Source organism: Notolepis coatsorum, assembly GCF_963971535.1.
Source record: "Notolepis coatsorum genome assembly, chromosome: 13".
NCBI lineage: Eukaryota > Metazoa > Chordata > Actinopteri > Aulopiformes > Paralepididae > Notolepis > Notolepis coatsorum.
The window spans coordinates 3,274,681-3,292,281 of NC_140177.1; the positions used below are offsets into that span (position 1 = coordinate 3,274,681).

Consider the following 17,601-nt stretch of genomic DNA (forward strand, 5'->3'; position numbering starts at 1 on the left):
GTCCACAACGTCTGATCCCCACCCACCGGCTTTCCCACCCCCTAATACTGCCAATTGTGTTAGTATGAACGACCAGCCAAGCCGGAAGCAACGCCGAGAGCTGGGCTCGAACCCAGCATCTCCTGCGTTAGTGGCGAGCGCCTTGCCCACTGCGCCACTTAGCCGCCCTTGGATAATGAAATATATAAATTAGTACTACTACTGAGTAATAGTGCTAATCAGATGTAGTATGTAGAGTTGTAGTATTAATATGTACAGTGATACAGGTATGAAGACACTATGGTAAGTCGTACTGGCCAGCAGCGTAACTAGTAAGAGTAGGTAAAGGATATGTATTGTACACATATATGTAAAGATATAGTATCAACAGATATGTGTAAAGAGGATTATATGCAGGTATGTACAGACAGATGTGTGTATATATATACAGTAAGTATAAATATATATATTCATACGGTATATACAGCATTATTGTACATGCTATCAGAGTTGTATGGGTTATATGCAGGTATATAAGTAGGTATATAGAAGGTTTATATGCAGGTATATTCAGACAGATGTATATGTATGTATATATATGCTGTAAGTATAAATGTATATATACGGTATATACTGTACATGCTATCATACAGAGTTATATGGGCAGACTATAGTATAATTATGATGATTGATTATTATTATGATTATTATGATTATAACTATTACTATTTACTGACTGGAGTAAATGATACAGACATAATTGGCAACCAGAAGCAGACACCCTGGTGACCAGAAGCTTTTAAAAAAGGACTGATCGGATCAATACAGTCTGCTGCTCTGCTGATCATATCTCCTCCAAACATGGGTCACTCGAAGTCTTTGAAGTATCCTGGGTAAAAAAGACTGTCTGGATCTTTATTTTAAAAAGACCTAATCCCTAATCCCTGTGGTTTAGCAGGGCAGAGGGGCACTTGCCTTGTAACGAATTGCCTTTAGACTAAAGTGCTTCCGGTCTGGGCAATTTCAGCTGTTATTCTGGTTAACAACCCTGATATGAGGTACAATATAAGTAGTACTCTGCCTAGTAACAGACGCTGATTGAGGAAGGAAGCACCAAACAAGGCAGCAGGACCAATCACAACCTAATTCTGAATTAGGCGGGACTAGCAGCTAGTGATTGACGGGCTGCATCCGGACAAGAAGCGCATTGGGTTACACTTAAGATAAGATGAAATAGGCGGCTAGGTGGTGCAGTGGGCAAGGCACTCACCACCAATGCTGGAGACGCTGGGTTCGAGCCCAGCGCTCCACATTGTTTTCAGTTTGGCTGGTCGTCCGTACTAATACAATTGGCAGTATTAGGGGGAGGGAAAACTGAGGGGTGGGGATCGGACGTTGTGGACAGCGACTCCTACAGGTCAGTTGGTGCGCCTGCGCAGTAGAATCAAGAAGCGACGGGGGCGGCGTGCCCTCCAAACGCAGACCCCCTGACGCTGAAAGATTGCGCCGTGCAGGTGAAAAGATGCGACGGCTGCTACCTCGAGTATCGGAGGGGACTCGTGCTATGTAAGGCTTCGTCCACATTGCAGCCGGCTTGTGGGAGGCAAGAAACAGCGTTCGAGACAGGGGAGGGTTGAATTGCACGATACGAAATTGGGATGGGAGAAAATATAGAAAATGGGAGAAAAAGTGGATAAAAAAAAAAGATAAGATAAGATAAACCTTTATTCACCCCCGTAGGGAAATTCAGTGAGGTGTCATAGCAGCAACAGATGGAGAGTAGAGGTACAAGCAGGATAATAAGAATAAAATATAAGAATATAGAATAAGAATAAAATACAAATAAGAGAAATAAAGATAAAGATAAAATAAAGATGCAGCTGGATCTCTCTGTGAGTGAACAGGGGAGACATATCACACATATGTACAGCCCATCATGGTATAATATCCAGACTCTATCCTAAGTCTACCCCAGGTACAAATATGTATAGCCAACCCAAGTCTATCGCAAAGTCTATTGTCATTGTGACAGCCATTTGAGTATTTATAAAATTGTAATTTGTACAAAGTTTTCTTCTTCTGATAAAAAACAAGATTAAAATGATACAGAAGCACCCTGTGAATTCAGAACATGTTGAAGTCACTGGGCGTAACGTCTAGTATTTTTATCTGCAAAAGAATTAGCGCAGATCTCCTCTACTTTTCAACTTTATTCTACTGCGATGGCTGTGGGGACATTAACTCCTCCTATGAAGTAGAAACCCAACCAGGTCACCTGATCTAGCGATTACCAACAGAGGTGTGACCTCAGAGTCCCTGTCCTCTAATTACACCTCCATACGTCGTTAGCTAAATCAGATCTTTTAAATAGATGGCGTCATTCTTTGAGAGGACACTTATGATGAAAATGACCACCACACAATTGAACACACACGTTATTTTAGTGCGCACGCACACACTTCAGGTGAAACAAAGTATTTTCTCTGCAATCAGGACCAAGGAGAGCTCCCTGCAGCCTGCCATCATGTCAATCAGGACCAAGGAGAGCTCCCTGCAGCCTGCCATCATGTCAGTCAGGACCAAGGAGAGCTCCCTGCAGCCTGCCATCATGTCAATCAGGCCCAAGGAGAGCTCCCTGCAGCCTGCCATCATGTCAATCAGGACCAAGGAGAGCTCCCTGCAGCCTGCCATCATGTCAATCAGGACCAAGGAGAGCTCCCTGCAGCCTGCCATCATGTCAATCAGGACCAAGGAGAGCTCCCTGCAGCCTGCCATCATGTCAATCAGGACCAAGGAGAGCTCCCTGCAGCCTGCCATTATGTCAATCAGGACCAAGGAGAGCTCCCTGCAGCCTGCCATCATGTCAATCAGGACCAAGGAGAGCTCCCTGCAGCCTGCCATCATGTCAATCAGGACCAAGGAGAGCTCCCTGCAGCCTGCCATCATGTCAATCAGGACCAAGGAGAGCTCCCTGCAGCCTGCCATCATGTCAATCAGGCCCAAGGAGAGCTCCCTGCAGCCTGCCATCATGTCAATCAGGACCAAGGAGAGCTCCCTGCAGCCTGCCATCATGTCAATCAGGTCAGTTCATATGAGCGTCAATGAGATTTTCTAAAACACCCGTAGTGTGGACAGGAATCTTTTTGGAAACGGAGGGGTGAATTAAATGCTTTTATAAAAGATCTGTGTACGTGTGGACATGGCCTCAGTGACACTGCCCGACTAATAAAAACATTCACGTCACTAAAATAAACAAAGTCCTGCTCGGTGGACATACCGCAGTAACACTGACCAAACATCTGCCTTACTGGAACGCAGGAAACCGCATACCATTCAACAGCCTGGAATGCAATATAACCACGCATTGCATGTTTCCGCAACATCCCTGTTTACAAACTGCTGCTAACTAACACACACTTCCTAATCTTGCACCTGCAGGGCTACCGTCACCACGTAATATCAGACGAGCCACAGTTTCTGCAACCAAATAAATTAACACATTAGATCAGCCAGGGCGGTCAGGTCGCGTAGCGGAGATTGCGTTCGTCACCAACCCCGGAGACGCTGGATTCGCCTGTTCGAATCCAGCTCACAACTCCAGGGTTGTCACCAGCTTGGCTGGCCGTTCACACTAATACAATTGGCAGTATTAGAGGGTGGGAGAAGCTGGCGGGGTGGGTCCGGGTCGTTGTAAACAGCGACTCCTACAGTTCGGTCGGGGCGCCTGCTAAGCGCGGATAGGATCTAAGGGTGGTAGTGTGATCCTTCCACACGTTACGCCCTCTCAGTGAGAGTCCGCGCTGCCAGGTGAAAAGAAGCGGTTGATTGGCTGGACGTGTGTCGGAGGAAGCACGTGATAGCCTCCACTCTCCCAGACCGACTGTGGTGGGTAAGTGCGCAGCGACCAGGAAGGGGATTGGGAATTGGCATAACGACTAAACATTGGGATGGGAGAAAATCGGAGGAAAAAGGAGGGGGAGAAAGATCAATAAAAAACACATTAGATCAGCCTTTTTTTTCAGAGTAGCACAGTAATGTAAGGGAGGTCTCTGGCTAACTTCAAGACAACTCCAGGGCACTGTGTTATATCAGTTGTTTACACTTAAAGAAGACGTGTCAGGCGCCAGGGTGGCGCACCACGTACAGCACTGCGGTGCAACGCGGCCGGCGGCCCGGGTTCGACTCCCGGACCCGGCGACCTTTGCCAAATGTCTTCCCCCTCTATCCTCCCATACTTCCTCTATCTCTCTCTACCGGACTGCCCCGGTAAAAACCAATAAAATATCTACCAAAAACATAATTTAAAGAAGACGTGTCATTTAGCCAACTAGCCGGGGCTGCAGCAGGTATCCAGTATGATTGTGCAGAAAGATGACTCTACCGATCGACAACACCATTGGTAAGTATAGGGAATAAGGCATAGGGTTATATATAAACTAGGGGCTAGGGGTCCTGTGTCCACATAACGTGTCTTTCTGTCAGAAAGGGGCTGGCCAGGCACTACATTTCAAGGGAAATATTATATTTTTTACTCCACTACATTTATCTGAACCCATCAGTTACTAGTTACTTTGAAGAAAATGATTTTGCATTGAAAACACAATATAATAAATAATAAGAAATGTATGAAGATTATTTAATTTTTTTATTTTTCCTTTATTTACCCAGGGTAGGTTAGCTGAACACAGATGCTCTTTTTCAGCTACGCCCTGCTTCACATTGACACAGTTCCATTCACACCTGGGAGCTGCCCAGTACAACCACAGTCTGACACCGTTGGCCACTGAGCAACTCGACTGAGCAATTCCACTGAGCAACTCCACTGGAGCAGTTGGGGGTGTAGTGCCTTGCTCAAGGGCACTTCAGCGGTTGGCTTTAAGGGTATGGGAGAGAGTTATTCATTCACTTCCCCAGCCCAGATTATTCCTGCCGGTCCGGGGGATCGAACCGGCGACCTTCCGGTCACAAACCCGCTTCTCTAACCTTTAGGCCACCGCTGACCCCCATTATATACTTTCACATCTGAAGCCTGTCAACTTCAAGAGGATGCAATCAGAGCAGCATATAACTGGACCACATATCACTTTAACATGACCTTTAATCAGAGCAGCATAACTGGACCACACACCACTTATAACACAACCTATAGAGGTCAATGGATACACAAACGTCATGTAGAATGTGTACTTTTACTTTAGATACTCAAGTACATTCATTAGCAAATACCTCTCTACTTTTACCTAAGTAGAATTTGAATGGAGGACTTTTACTTTGACCAGAGTACTCATGTATCTGAGTATTTCTACTTTTACTTAAGTAAAGGAACTGTGTACTTCTTCCACCACTGATTATAAGTCAACAAACAAACAAACAAACAGCAGCTTGTTGCATGACCACAATAACCTGAGAACCTTTAGTAAACATTGACCTGATATCTGTGAGTGTAAGAGAACTCCACAGACTAAAACGACTATGCACCAATTACCAGTTATTTCACCCATCACCAGTTGTCCACCACCACGCCCACTGTACGCCGGCCTGACCATCCTTGTTGTGGGGGGGGATCTCTCATTGAATTGCTATTCTGAGGTTTCTTTTGTTGGGGTTTATCTTCATTGAGGGTTGGGAGGGATTGTTCCATTGTGATGTGGGGGGTCTGTGAAGCCCATTGATACACCGGTGATATTGGGCTATACAAATAAACTTGAATAGCAACACTATTCGAAAAATGTTGATATTACGAAGGTCTTCTCTGGGTCAATACTGCAGTGTGTGGTTTGGATGTTGTGTTCCCTGTGTAATTTCAGTAATTGATGAGCGGAACACAGGGCCTGAGATGGGCGTCATCTTGTCATCTCTCTAGAGAATTCTCCCGACGGTGCCAAATGCCTATCGTAGGCCTCAGCGGCTATTTCTGTGAGCTGGGACAGAACGGGTCCTGGGGAGGACTGGAGAGGGCTGAGCCAACAGGCCACGTGTCAAACCTTTGTCTCTGATATACTGGATTCTGCCCTCAGCCACCTTGATTCTGCCCCAGCTACCTTGATTCTGCCCCAGCTACCTTGATTCTGCCCCAGCTACCTTGATTCTGCCCCAGCCACCTTGATTCTGCCCCAGCTACCTTGATGTTGCCCCAGCTACCTTGATTCTGCCCCCAGCTACCTTGATTCTGCCCCCAGCTACCTTGATTCTGCCCCAGCTACCTTGATGTTGCCCCAGCTACCTTGATTCTGCCCCCAGCTACCTTGATTCTGCCCCCAGCTACCTTGATTCTGCCCCAGCTACCTTGATTCTGCCCCAGCTACCTTGATTCTGCCCCAGCTACCTTGATTCTGCCCCAGCCACCTTGATTCTGCCCCAGCTACCTTGATGTTGCCCCAGCTACCTTGATTCTGCCCCCAGCTACCTTGATTCTGCCCCAGCTACCTTGATTCTGCCCCAGCTACCTTGATTCTGCCCCAGCTACCTTGATTCTGCCCCCAGCTACCTTGATTCTGCCCCAGCTACCTTGATTCTGCCCCAGCTACCTTGATTCTGCCCCAGCTACCTTGATTCTGCCCCAGCTACCTTGATTCTGCCCCCAGCTACCTTGATTTTGCCCCAGCTACCTTGATTCTGCCCCAGCTACCTTGATTCTGCCCCAGCTACCTTGATTCTGCCCCCAGCTACCTTGATTCTGCCCCCAGCTACCTTGATTTTGCCCCAGCTACCTTGATTCTGCCCCAGCTACCTTGATTCTGCCCTCAGCCACCTTGATTCTGCCCCAGCTACCTTGATTCTGCCCCAGCTACCTTGATTCTGCCCCCAGCTACCTTGATTCTGCCCCCAGCTACCTTGATTTTGCCCCAGCTACCTTGATTCTGCCCCAGCTACCTTGCTGTTGCCCCAGCTACCTTGATTCTGCCCCAGCTACCTTGATTCTGCCCCAGCTACCTTGATTCTGCCCCAGCTACCTTGATTCTGCCCCAGCTACCTTGATTCTGCCCCAGCTACCTTGATTCTGCCCCAGCTACCTTGATTCTGCCCCAGCTACCTTGATGTTGCCCCAGCTACCTTGATTCTGCCCCAGCTACCTTGATGTTGCCCCAACCACCTTGATTCTGCCCCAGCTACCTTGATTCTGCCCCAGCTACCTTGATTCTGCCCCAGCTACCTTGATTCTGCCCCAGCTACCTTGATTCTGCCCCAGCCACCTTGATTCTGCCCCAGCTACCTTGATGTTGCCCCAGCTACCTTGATTCTGCCCCAGCTACCTTGATTCTGCCCCAGCTACCTTGATTCTGCCCCAGCTACCTTGATTCTGCCCCCAGCTACCTTGATTCTGCCCCCAGCTACCTTGATTTTGCCCCAGCTACCTTGATTCTGCCCCAGCTACCTTGATTCTGCCCCAGCCACCTCGCCAGACCTGAGACTCATTCACCTTATAGGAGATAAGATGTTCCTTTATTAATCCCCTTGAGAATCCCCTTGAGAATAAGAGGTAGGAACAAGATACTAATAAAAAATTATGGAGAGGCTCTGATTAGCTGGTCAGTTGAGACATATGTATATTATTGATAATTATAACAACACAATGTGCATTATGTAAAGCCCCCCCTGGTATTATACGATTCTATCCCAAGTCAACCCCCTGTATATATGTATATATAGCTAACTCAGTCTACTCTGTACAATGTGCAATACTCCATACTTAGTTTTAGTCTACCCTGGTATAATTAAACAGATTAGGCAGATTACAAATAAATATAAGATAATATGCATATACAAATAAGATCTAAGGTGTTAGTGAATGAATAAGTGACATATGAGTCCCTGTGCAAGGTGCCAGAGTCCATTTCAGGGTTCATTAGTTAAAGAGTTAAACCGTTCTCTTACAGTTCTCAAGTTCTCCAGCTGTTAGTTCTTCAGCCATTGGCCCTAGTCAGTACCGGCACAAAGACCTGACTGAGGTGATTAGTGGTGTGTCGGGGGGGGGGGGGGGGGGGGGGGGGTTGAGTCTATGGCTGAACGTGCTTCTCATCTTTATTCCTTTTGCTGTTATGTTGGTAGACCATGGGGGGGGGGGGGGGCGTTCATGCCTGTTCAATGTTAGAACATTGCTGTATAAATGCCACTTTTGCCAAATGGTCAAAACGACAGCCAGAATACATTATTGTAATCATGAGCTCAGGATTATCCGACTCTGGTTCGCCATTGTAGTTTTCATGTTTTTAAATATTTGGAAGTGAATTAGTCATCTGCTTACTGAAATGCGTTCATGGCGAAATGGAAATGATGAACTATTGTGTTTGCGCAAGGTTTTCTGTATACCATAATCACTATCTTTTTTTTTTTTATCCACTTTTTCTCCCGTTTTCTATATTTTCTCCCATCCCAATTTCGTATCATCCAATTCAACCCTCCCCTGTCACGAACGCTGTTTCTTGCCTCCCACAAGCCGGCTGCAATGTGGACTAAGTCATACATAGCACGAGTCCCCTCCGGTACTTGAGGTAACAGCAGGACCTTTTCACCTGCGCAGCTCGACCTCTCAGTGGCGAGGAGTAACGCGTGGGAGGCTCACGCTGCCCCCGACACTTCCTGATTCCACTGCGCAGGCGCACCAACCGACCTGTAGGAGTCGCTGTCCACAACGCCCGATCCCCACCCATCAGTTTCCCACCCCCTAATACGGCCAATGTGTATTAGTACGGACGACCAGCTAAACTGAAAGCAAATGTGGAGCGCTGGGCTCGAACAGGCGAGCCCAGCATCTCCAGATTTCTGGGCGAGCGACTTGCCCACTACGCCACGTAGCCGCCCTTTTCCATAATCACTCTCTTAATGATATCCTCAAACTCGACTCAGAAGCCACGTGGCAGAAACCACAGGACTTGGACTGTGATGCTATGCCCACCATGGTGACTCTCCGGGGGCTGTGAGAAGACATGGCCAGTGACATTTAGCTCTTTAGAATCTCATGCGGGTTCAATCTTTTCAGATGACTAGACGGACTGAATGGTGAACAGCCGGGGTGGGACTTGAAGCCTGCTGCTGTCTGCATTACGAAACCACCATAATGTAGGCTATAGCAGGGGTTCCCAAACTTTTCAGGCCAGGACCCAGAAAATAAGGCATCAGAGAGCCGCGGCCCAATGCACATCGTCAGGCTTTTCTTTTTTTTCTTTTTTTGCCAAATATCACTTCAATCCTATTAAGTTAGTTCAAGTTAGTTATTCATTTATATGTGCTATTTATGAGAGGGCTAACTTGTTGCAAAATAATAATGATAATAATAATAGCCTCATTAAAATACTATTGTTGCTTCGGTTGTTTTCAACGTTTTATGTGCATAATCTGTTATTTAGTTTGAAATGTTCATTGAAATAAGTAGATTTTTCGTTTTTGTTTATTTATTAAGTTAATATAAAACCATATAGTCACATTTTAGAATACAATAGAATAGAATTTTTGAATACAACTAGAAACACTGTCCTGGCCTGCTTCTAAGTTCAGTGGCCTGACAAAAAAAAAAAAAAAAAAAAAATTGGAAATCATCTCGCGGCCCACTCTTGGCTGCTCGCGGCCCACCTTTGGGTCGCGACCCCGACTTTGGGAACCACTGGGCTATAGCACAAAGAGTAGCAGGTGAAAACCTACCAGAAGATGTGGACTTAAAGGAACACGCCGATATTTTGGGAAATTTAGCTTATTAGTCTACTCCAGAGAGAGACAAGAAGATAGATACCAGTTTCCTCTCTGTGTGTTCAGTATAGAAAGCTATCTGGCTGCACATTAGCCTAGCTTAGCACAATGAAGCGGACAGTTATAGCCTGCCCTAGGCATTGTCCAACTAACACCTCTCCCGAAGGCTAACCGGCACTGTCCACTACCATTCATTGTGCTAAGCTAGGCTAACGTGCAGCCAGATAGCTTTCTACTGAACGCACAGAGAGGAAACTGGTATCTATCTTCTTGTCTCTCTCTGGAGAAGACGAGGAGCTAATTTCCCAAAATGTTGGCGTGTTCCTTTAAATCAGCCTACAACTTTTGAGGAGAATTTACATACATAAAATCCACATTAATAGCCTTTTTTCATATCCCAATATAGCCTATACAATTGGCCTACATGACAATATGAACACATTATTTTAAAATCAACATAATACTTTTTCCAGACAGGTGTGGGCAATATTGTCCGTCAGATAAAGCCCCTGGTCCGCCCGCCAACAGCTGAGAAGCAGACGTGTGATATCACAGAGGAGCGGTATTATTGGCTACATTCTGTCTCCTGAACCCCGCGGCCTGGGATCTGATCTCATGGTCTATATCAGGACGCTGAAACTGGCGTTAGTTAGTGCCACCCCTGAACCCCACGGCCTGGGATCTGATCTTATGGTCTATATCGGGACGTAGCCCCTTTCGTGACTGTGATGCACGCCAACAAGGTTTGTCCGAGTGAATCCACAGTCACTTGCTACTGAATAGCAAACCAACCCTGATTTACCATGGACCAAGGACCGGTCCTGCCCGCGTGAACACTTAAGGTAACCTACTTGCGTTCAGCGTTTCTCTGATTGGCCACGACGCGCCATGTGACCGCGGCAGAGCGAGAGAGCGGCAGAGCGGAAATAGGCTGCTGCTCCGGCGAAAGAAAGACAGGCATTCTATTGCCATGCTCTGCGACAAACTCTAACCTTAACCAACTCCGAAAGAATGCCTAAACTTAACCCTAACCTTAACCAACTCCGAAAGAATGCCTAAACTTAACCGGCGATGTTTATATAGAGAGGCGATAAATTTATTAAACATAAAAAAAAAAATAAAAAAAAATTGAAGTGATTCGAACTTGTCACCAACTAGACCGCAGGCTCCACAGCAAGCTGAGGAACGAGTTGAGCTAACCGTCGATGTTAAAACAGGGGGGATTGCGTATGCATAATGCCGCGGCAACCCGCGTGCCGCTGCCGCTCTGCCGCTGCCGCCTGCCGCATTGCCGCGGGGGCGTGCTAGGCGTGGTCACGTGGGACGCTGAACGCAAGTAGGTTGCCTTAATGAATGAAGCGTCCTGCCCAAACCGTTCGTTATACAAGTATCACAGAGACATTTCAAAGGTATACTCACAGTTGCACGAGGGTCTTGGACAGAGAAACGTAATGGTTTGAAAGCTTGGCGTTGCTAATACACATTTAATTTTCTTTTTATAAACTGGTCAACACTGGTCAAAACGGCTCTAGCTGCCTGATGCACCCAATGCCGGAAATAAAGCTGTGTTGACCAGTGTTGACCAGTTTATAAAAATTATTTAAAATGTTTATTGGCAACGCCGAGCTTTCAAACCATTGCGTTTCTCAGTCCAAGACCCTCGTGCAACTGTGAGTACCTTTGAAATGTCTCTGTGATACTTGTATAACGAACGGTTCGGGCAGGACCAGTTCTTCATGGTAAATCTAGGTCGGTTTGCTATTCAGGAGCAAGTGACTGTGGATTCACTCGGCCAAACCTCGTTGGCGTGCACCACAGTCACGAAAGGGGCTAATCGGGACACTGACCTGCAGCTGCAGGCGTTGGTTAGAGCCACCATGGACCTATAGTGTGAGCTGTTCTGGGTCTAAACATTGCAAACATTTAGGTTTACGATGTTGGAATTGCATATTTGAACATGATTATGTGCCATAATAACACTTAATAGAACATAGTTAGAATTACCGGTATTATGTGCTAAAATAACAAGTGATGGTATTTCCTATAGAAACACAAGTTGTAAAGGAATTGATTATTGATATGCAACAGCTTGTAACTGTTTTAGTTGATTTTCTTTTAATGTTTAGTCTTATTTATTGTGCCTATATATATGAAATTGCTAATAAACGATGTCTTGTTTTGTAAGTTTGTCGTCGCTGTAAATGAGGGTAACATCAGAGTGTTTACGAGTTGAAATAAAGGTTTGAAATTAAATTATATTATTGATTGATTATTATATTGATTATTGACACATTGTTACTCAGCTGAAAGGGTTGTGTACCCTTCCCGCTGATTATGTCAGTACAGAACTTGTAAGTCGCTTTGGATAAAAGCGTTCAGCTAAATGACTAAATGTAAATGTACATGTAATGTAAATGATTGCTGACCTCATCTGTGCTTTTTTTTTGTGTGTGTTATTATCAGGTCATATCAGATTAGCAGGTCAGGAACAGGTGCAATGATTTATATGGCGGGCACGTATAGGGCCCTATACACAACCGGAATATTCAGACAATCCCGTTTCTTAATGATAAATAATATAGTGACAAAAGCAGCTTTGGTCGTTAATGGTGCTCTTCGAGTAATAATACTGCTCCAACTCAGATTTGATCGAGACGGATGCACCATAATAAATAATAAAACAATGTTGTTGATGTGGTGACAGCCAGGATGTTGTCACTGTGGGTCGGATGATAATACATCTCCATGTGGCCGCTCCACAGCAGCGTTACCGTTATATTACCATAATTAAAATGCAGCAAAGGTTTACAAGAGAAAATTGTTGAAATTCCCAGCGTCATGGCGATTTGTTTTCTAGAACATGCGGGGGGCGCCACATGTAAAGCCACACACACACACACACACACACACAACATACACACCGATGATGACAAGACACCCGGGGCGCTCAGACTGAGCAACACAAAGCGCGTCAATAGGGGCGATTGTTGTGGATTTTGTCGTCGCTGTGTCTTCTATTCTTCTGGCATAACAATAACAAACAGGAGAACTGCGCACGTTTCTATTTCTACGAGACGGCCATGAACGTGCCATCAGCCCCCCAGCCCCCCTCTCTGCAGCCCCCCCCCCTCTCTCTCTCTTTCTCCTTGTCCCATAATGAGAAACCCGCTATTTAAAAAAAAAAAAATTATAAAAAAGAAAACACACAAATTAATCTAAATGTTTACCTCTGATTTCAGGTCCGAAATTATAACCTCGACGGGGTCTTTTGTTGTGGTTATTATATTATAAAATATATCCCCAGCAGCAGCAGGAAAGATCCGTCCCTGCAGCAGCGTCTGTCTGTGCCGTGGCGCGGTACCCTGCCTCCCTCCCGTCACTCCCGTCAGTCAGTGCAGAGAGGACCCTGCTCTTCTTCCGCCGGGGACACTTCCAAATTAAGCAACATGGTGATGAACCCGAGAGAGAGAGAGAGAGAGAGAGAGAGAGAGAGAGAGAGGGAGTGACTCGGTGCTGCGATATCTTCCGTCTGTCTGTCTGTCTGGGTCTTGGTCTTGGACGCGGACAGTTACCTCAAAAGCAAAAACGGGAACCCCCCAGACCAGACAGGTCTAAATATAGTCTGTAGTCGAACAGATTGTTGTCTTGGGTTTGTGTTCAGACACCCTGGCTGTGACACTGATGGACAGACAGACCTATTGGAGAATAATTAAATGCCTTGTCATGTTCTTTCTTGTCGTCGTCGTCATCATCATTATAATCATCAAAACCACCACCAGTATATGAGTATCACAGTATCATCATTACTAAAATAACCACGATGGCATGCAATACTACTACTAACGCGCCCCTGGCTAGATGTGAAGCGCATGCACCCTAAAAGTCAACGGGTTCCCCTTTTGAAATCAAGATTGGGCATCAACAGTCACATTAAAGTTTAAAGAGAACATTATCACTTGTATCTCTATATCCACGAGGACACCGCCCCCAATCTGAGTGCCACCATGGTGGAGGTCAGATGGCAGGGAGGGGGGGGGCTGGCGTGATGTCACTCAGAAGGGCTGTGTCATGGTCACCTTGCTATGTGGGTCAGCTTCACGTTTCACCAGGGACTGAAATACACCCTGCTGTGAGCCAGAGGCAGGGGGCTGGTGGGTGGCCAGAGAGATATGGCAGTGAGGTCTCTCTCTCTCTGGTATCTTTTATTGAATAGAAGGTAGATGAATCATTGATAGGCGTCAGGCCCCCCCCCCCCCCCCCCCTCCTCCAAAGACACACCATTCTGGGTCGGTGTCATCGACACTCGCCGGGCTCGACTGTGTAAGAGGAGAGTGTTTTCGAATGGCAGTGTGATAAAGAAGCCACTTCAAAATGGCGACCGGGCCTCGTGTGACAAGCGCGTTGCAAAATGAGAGCCATGCGCGGCAGCTGACAGCTGCTAGCAAGCGCAGGAATGAAAACAGAAACGCACATATACACACGACGGCCCACCGACGGCCAGGCACCCTGTGTGTGTTAAGCGTGTTCTTATACGTTTAGAATGTGTAAGAGAACAAAACCACAGATGTTATATATCTCAGTCTCCAGAGCTGAAAGTGCAAGTTCAGAGGATCGTCGATGGTTTTTATTGCTTTCACACTCTCCTCTCTCTAGAGGCCACTGCCTACATCACTTGCATCATCATCTCTTATTAACCCTTTTACTACCACACTACAGAAGGTTAACCGTCTGTAGTGCGGTAGTGAAAGGGTTAACCTTCTGTAGTGTGGTAGTGAAAGGGTTAACCGTCTGTAGTGTGGTAGTGAAAGGGTTAACCGTCTGTAGTGTGGTAGTGAAAGGGTTAACCGTCTGTAGTGTGGTAGTGAAAGGTTAACCGTCTGTAGTGTGGTAGTGAAAGGGTTAACCGTCTGTAGTGTGGTAGTGAAAGGGTTAACCGTCTGTAGTGTGGTAGTGAAAGGTTAACCGTCTGTAGTGCGGTAGTGAAAGGGTTAACCTTCTGTAGTGTGGTAGTGAAAGGTTAACCTTCTGTAGTGTGGTAGTGAAAGGGTTAACCTTCTGTAGTGTGGTAGTGAAAGGGTTAACCGTCTGTAGTGTGGTAGTGAAAGGGTTAACCGTCTGTAGTGTGGTAGTGAAAGGTTAACCGTCTGTAGTGTGGTAGTGAAAGGGTTAACCGTCTGTAGTGTGGTAGTGAAAGGGTTAACCGTCTGTAGTGTGGTAGTGAAAGGTTAACCGTCTGTAGTGCGGTAGTGAAAGGGTTAACCTTCTGTAGTGTGGTAGTGAAAGGTTAACCTTCTGTAGTGTGGTAGTGAAAGGGTTAACCTTCTGTAGTGTGGTAGTGAAAGGTTAACCTTCTGTAGTGTGGTAGTGAAAGGGTTAACCGTCTGTAGTGTGGTAGTGAAAGGGTTAACCGTCTGTAGTGTGGTAGTGAAAGGTTAACCGTCTGTAGTGTGGTAGTGAAAGGGTTAACCGTATGTAGTGTGGTAGTGAAAGGTTAACCGTCTGTAGTGTGGTAGTGAAAGGGTTAACCTTCTGTAGTGTGATAGTGAAAGGTTAACCGTCAGTAGTGAGGTAGTGAAAGGTTAACCTTCTGTAGTGTGGTAGTGAAAGGGTTAACCGTCAGTAGTGTGGTAGTGAAAGGGTTAACCGTCTGTAGTGTGGTAGTGAAAGGTTAACCTTCTGTAGTGGTAGTGAAAGGGTTAACCGTCTGTAGTGTGGTAGTGAAAGGGTTAACCGTCTGTAGTGTGGTAGTGAAAGTGTTAACCGTATGTAGTGTGGTAGTGAAAGGTTAACCGTCTGTAGTGTGGTAGTGAAAGGGTTAACCGTCAGTAGTGTGGTAGTGAAAGGTTAACCTTCTGTAGTGTGGTAGTGAAAGGGTTAACCGTCAGTAGTGTGGTAGTGAAAGGTTAACCTTCTGTAGTGTGGTAGTGAAAGGGTTAACCGTCAGTAGTGTGGTAGTGAAAGGGTTAACCATCTGTAGTGTGATAGTGAAAGGTTAACCGTCAGTAGTGTGGTAGTGAAAGGTTAACCTTCTGTAGTGTGGTAGTGAAAGGGTTAACCGTCAGTAGTGTGGTAGTGAAAGGGTTAACCGTCTGTAGTGTGGTAGTGAAAGGTTAACCTTCTGTAGTGGTAGTGAAAGGGTTAACCTTCTGTAGTGTGGTAGTGAAAGGGTTAACCTTATGTAGTGTGGTAGTGAAAGGTTACCCGTCTGTAGTGTGGTAGTCAAAGGGTTAACCGTCTGTAGTGTGGTAGTGAAAGGGTTAACATTCTGTAGTGGTAGTGAAAGGGTTAACCATTTGTTGTGTGGCAGTGAAAGGGTTAACCGTCTGTAGTGTGGTAGTGAAAGGTTAACCGTCTGTAGTGTGGTAGTGAAAGGGTTAACCTTCTGTAGTGTGGTAGTCAAAGGGTTAACCGTCTGTAGTGTGGTAGTGAAAGGGTTAACCTTCTGTAGTGTGGTAGTGAAAGGGTTAACCATTTGTTGTGTGGCAGTGAAAGGGTTAACCTTCTGTAGTGTGGTAGTGAACGGGTTAAACACAATTTGACAACCTGTACCACTTGCAAAATGAAGAACAAACCAAACACTTTAAATATAGAACCTTTTTATTTCAATTTAAGAGTAAATAGTGTTGAAATTCTGAAATAAAGTTTTAATACCAACAGGACCTTTGCATTTAAATAGTAACACTTTACATGCCTTCATCCAGTGACAATGAAAAGCTTCCTTAAAAAGTTTTTTTTTTTGTCGTTTATTTTTCATATTTTCCCTTGTAAGAAATAGTTCAAGTATAAAAATTCCCAACAGTGTAAAACAGCCCATCTGATGAATATTAAAAGCAAATGAAGCACAGCTACGGAAACCATGACGACGATACATTCTACTGGATAAAGCAGCATTTTTGCTCATTTTTGTCTGGATTTTTCTTTTTTTTTAACAGCTCTAAACATAGAAGAGGCAGAGTACATACAATCTGCACGCAAATAGGCCTGCATTTAAATAAAGTCTTTTTTTTTCTCAATACAAAAGGCATTAAACTAGCCAATATGTAATTTCATGTTCTAAAGATTCAAAAAAGGCAAAAAATATATATAATTGTACAGTGCACATAACATAATCGTATCTTAAATAACTCCTACATCAACATTTTTGGTTGAGTATGTTAATAATAATAATAATAATAATAATAATAATAATAATTATAATAATATTACAACTAAAACTACTCAATAACTTATATATGCCTTGAGATGAGTACATAATAATATTATTATTAATACAGTACCGCCACTAAGTCTCTACCCTCAGAGCGTCAACATAGTCAACTCTCAAAAATAAATAGCCTATCTTAAATACTACATTTCTCTCTTTTTAACTTATTTTCTCTCTTATTAAATAGCAATACAAAAGTAAGGCACACGGAGGGAGGAGGACCCGTGGATATAGTGTGGAAGAGCTCAGCCGTCCTCCCCCTCCTCTCTGCAGCCCGGCACACACATGAGGCAGGCCAGTTGTTGGGGTGGGTTTGGTGACAAGAGACCTGTCTCAAACCCTGCCCCCTTTTCTTGATCCTCCAATCACAACTGTCGCTTACCTCGGACAAACTTGGTTTGTCCGAGGTAAGCGACAGTTGTGATTGGAGGATCAAGAAAAGGGGGCAGGGTTTGAGACAGGTCCATTGCCTGTGGGTGCTGGAGGGGGGGGGGGGGCAGTCTGTATATACGTGTACCTGACACCATAGATGTATATAACTAGATGGTGCAAGGCGGAGTCTCTAGGGTAGTTCACCGGCGGCCATCTTGCCACAGGCAGCACACGCCCACTCATAATAACATGAATGTCTACGGTGCATCATGTGCTATTGACATCACCATATAGCTTGCTAAATTTTCAACCAATTTACAAACGGTTTGGTTTATTACAAACGTTATTAACGTGGCGGCTAT

General features: G+C 45.3%; 2 protein-coding genes across 2 annotated transcripts in view; both read right to left on the reverse strand.

Annotated features, from left to right (window-relative positions):
* Positions 1-13,011, reverse strand: part of cap2 (cyclase associated actin cytoskeleton regulatory protein 2) — a 91,214-nt gene extending 78,203 nt beyond the window's left edge. The window contains 1 exon segment of the mRNA XM_084327490.1: positions 12,891-13,011. The gene's annotated coding sequence lies outside the window, so the exon portion shown is untranslated.
* LOC311238854 (integrin beta-4-like) overlaps positions 8,823-17,601 on the reverse strand; it is a gene marked incomplete at both ends in the record, with an annotated part of 11,038 nt that continues 2,259 nt past the window's right edge. Inside the window, one exon of the mRNA XM_084327054.1 lies at positions 8,823-8,894. Coding sequence (XP_084183180.1) covers positions 8,823-8,894 — 72 coding nt within the window. The remainder of the gene's footprint in view (positions 8,895-17,601) is intronic.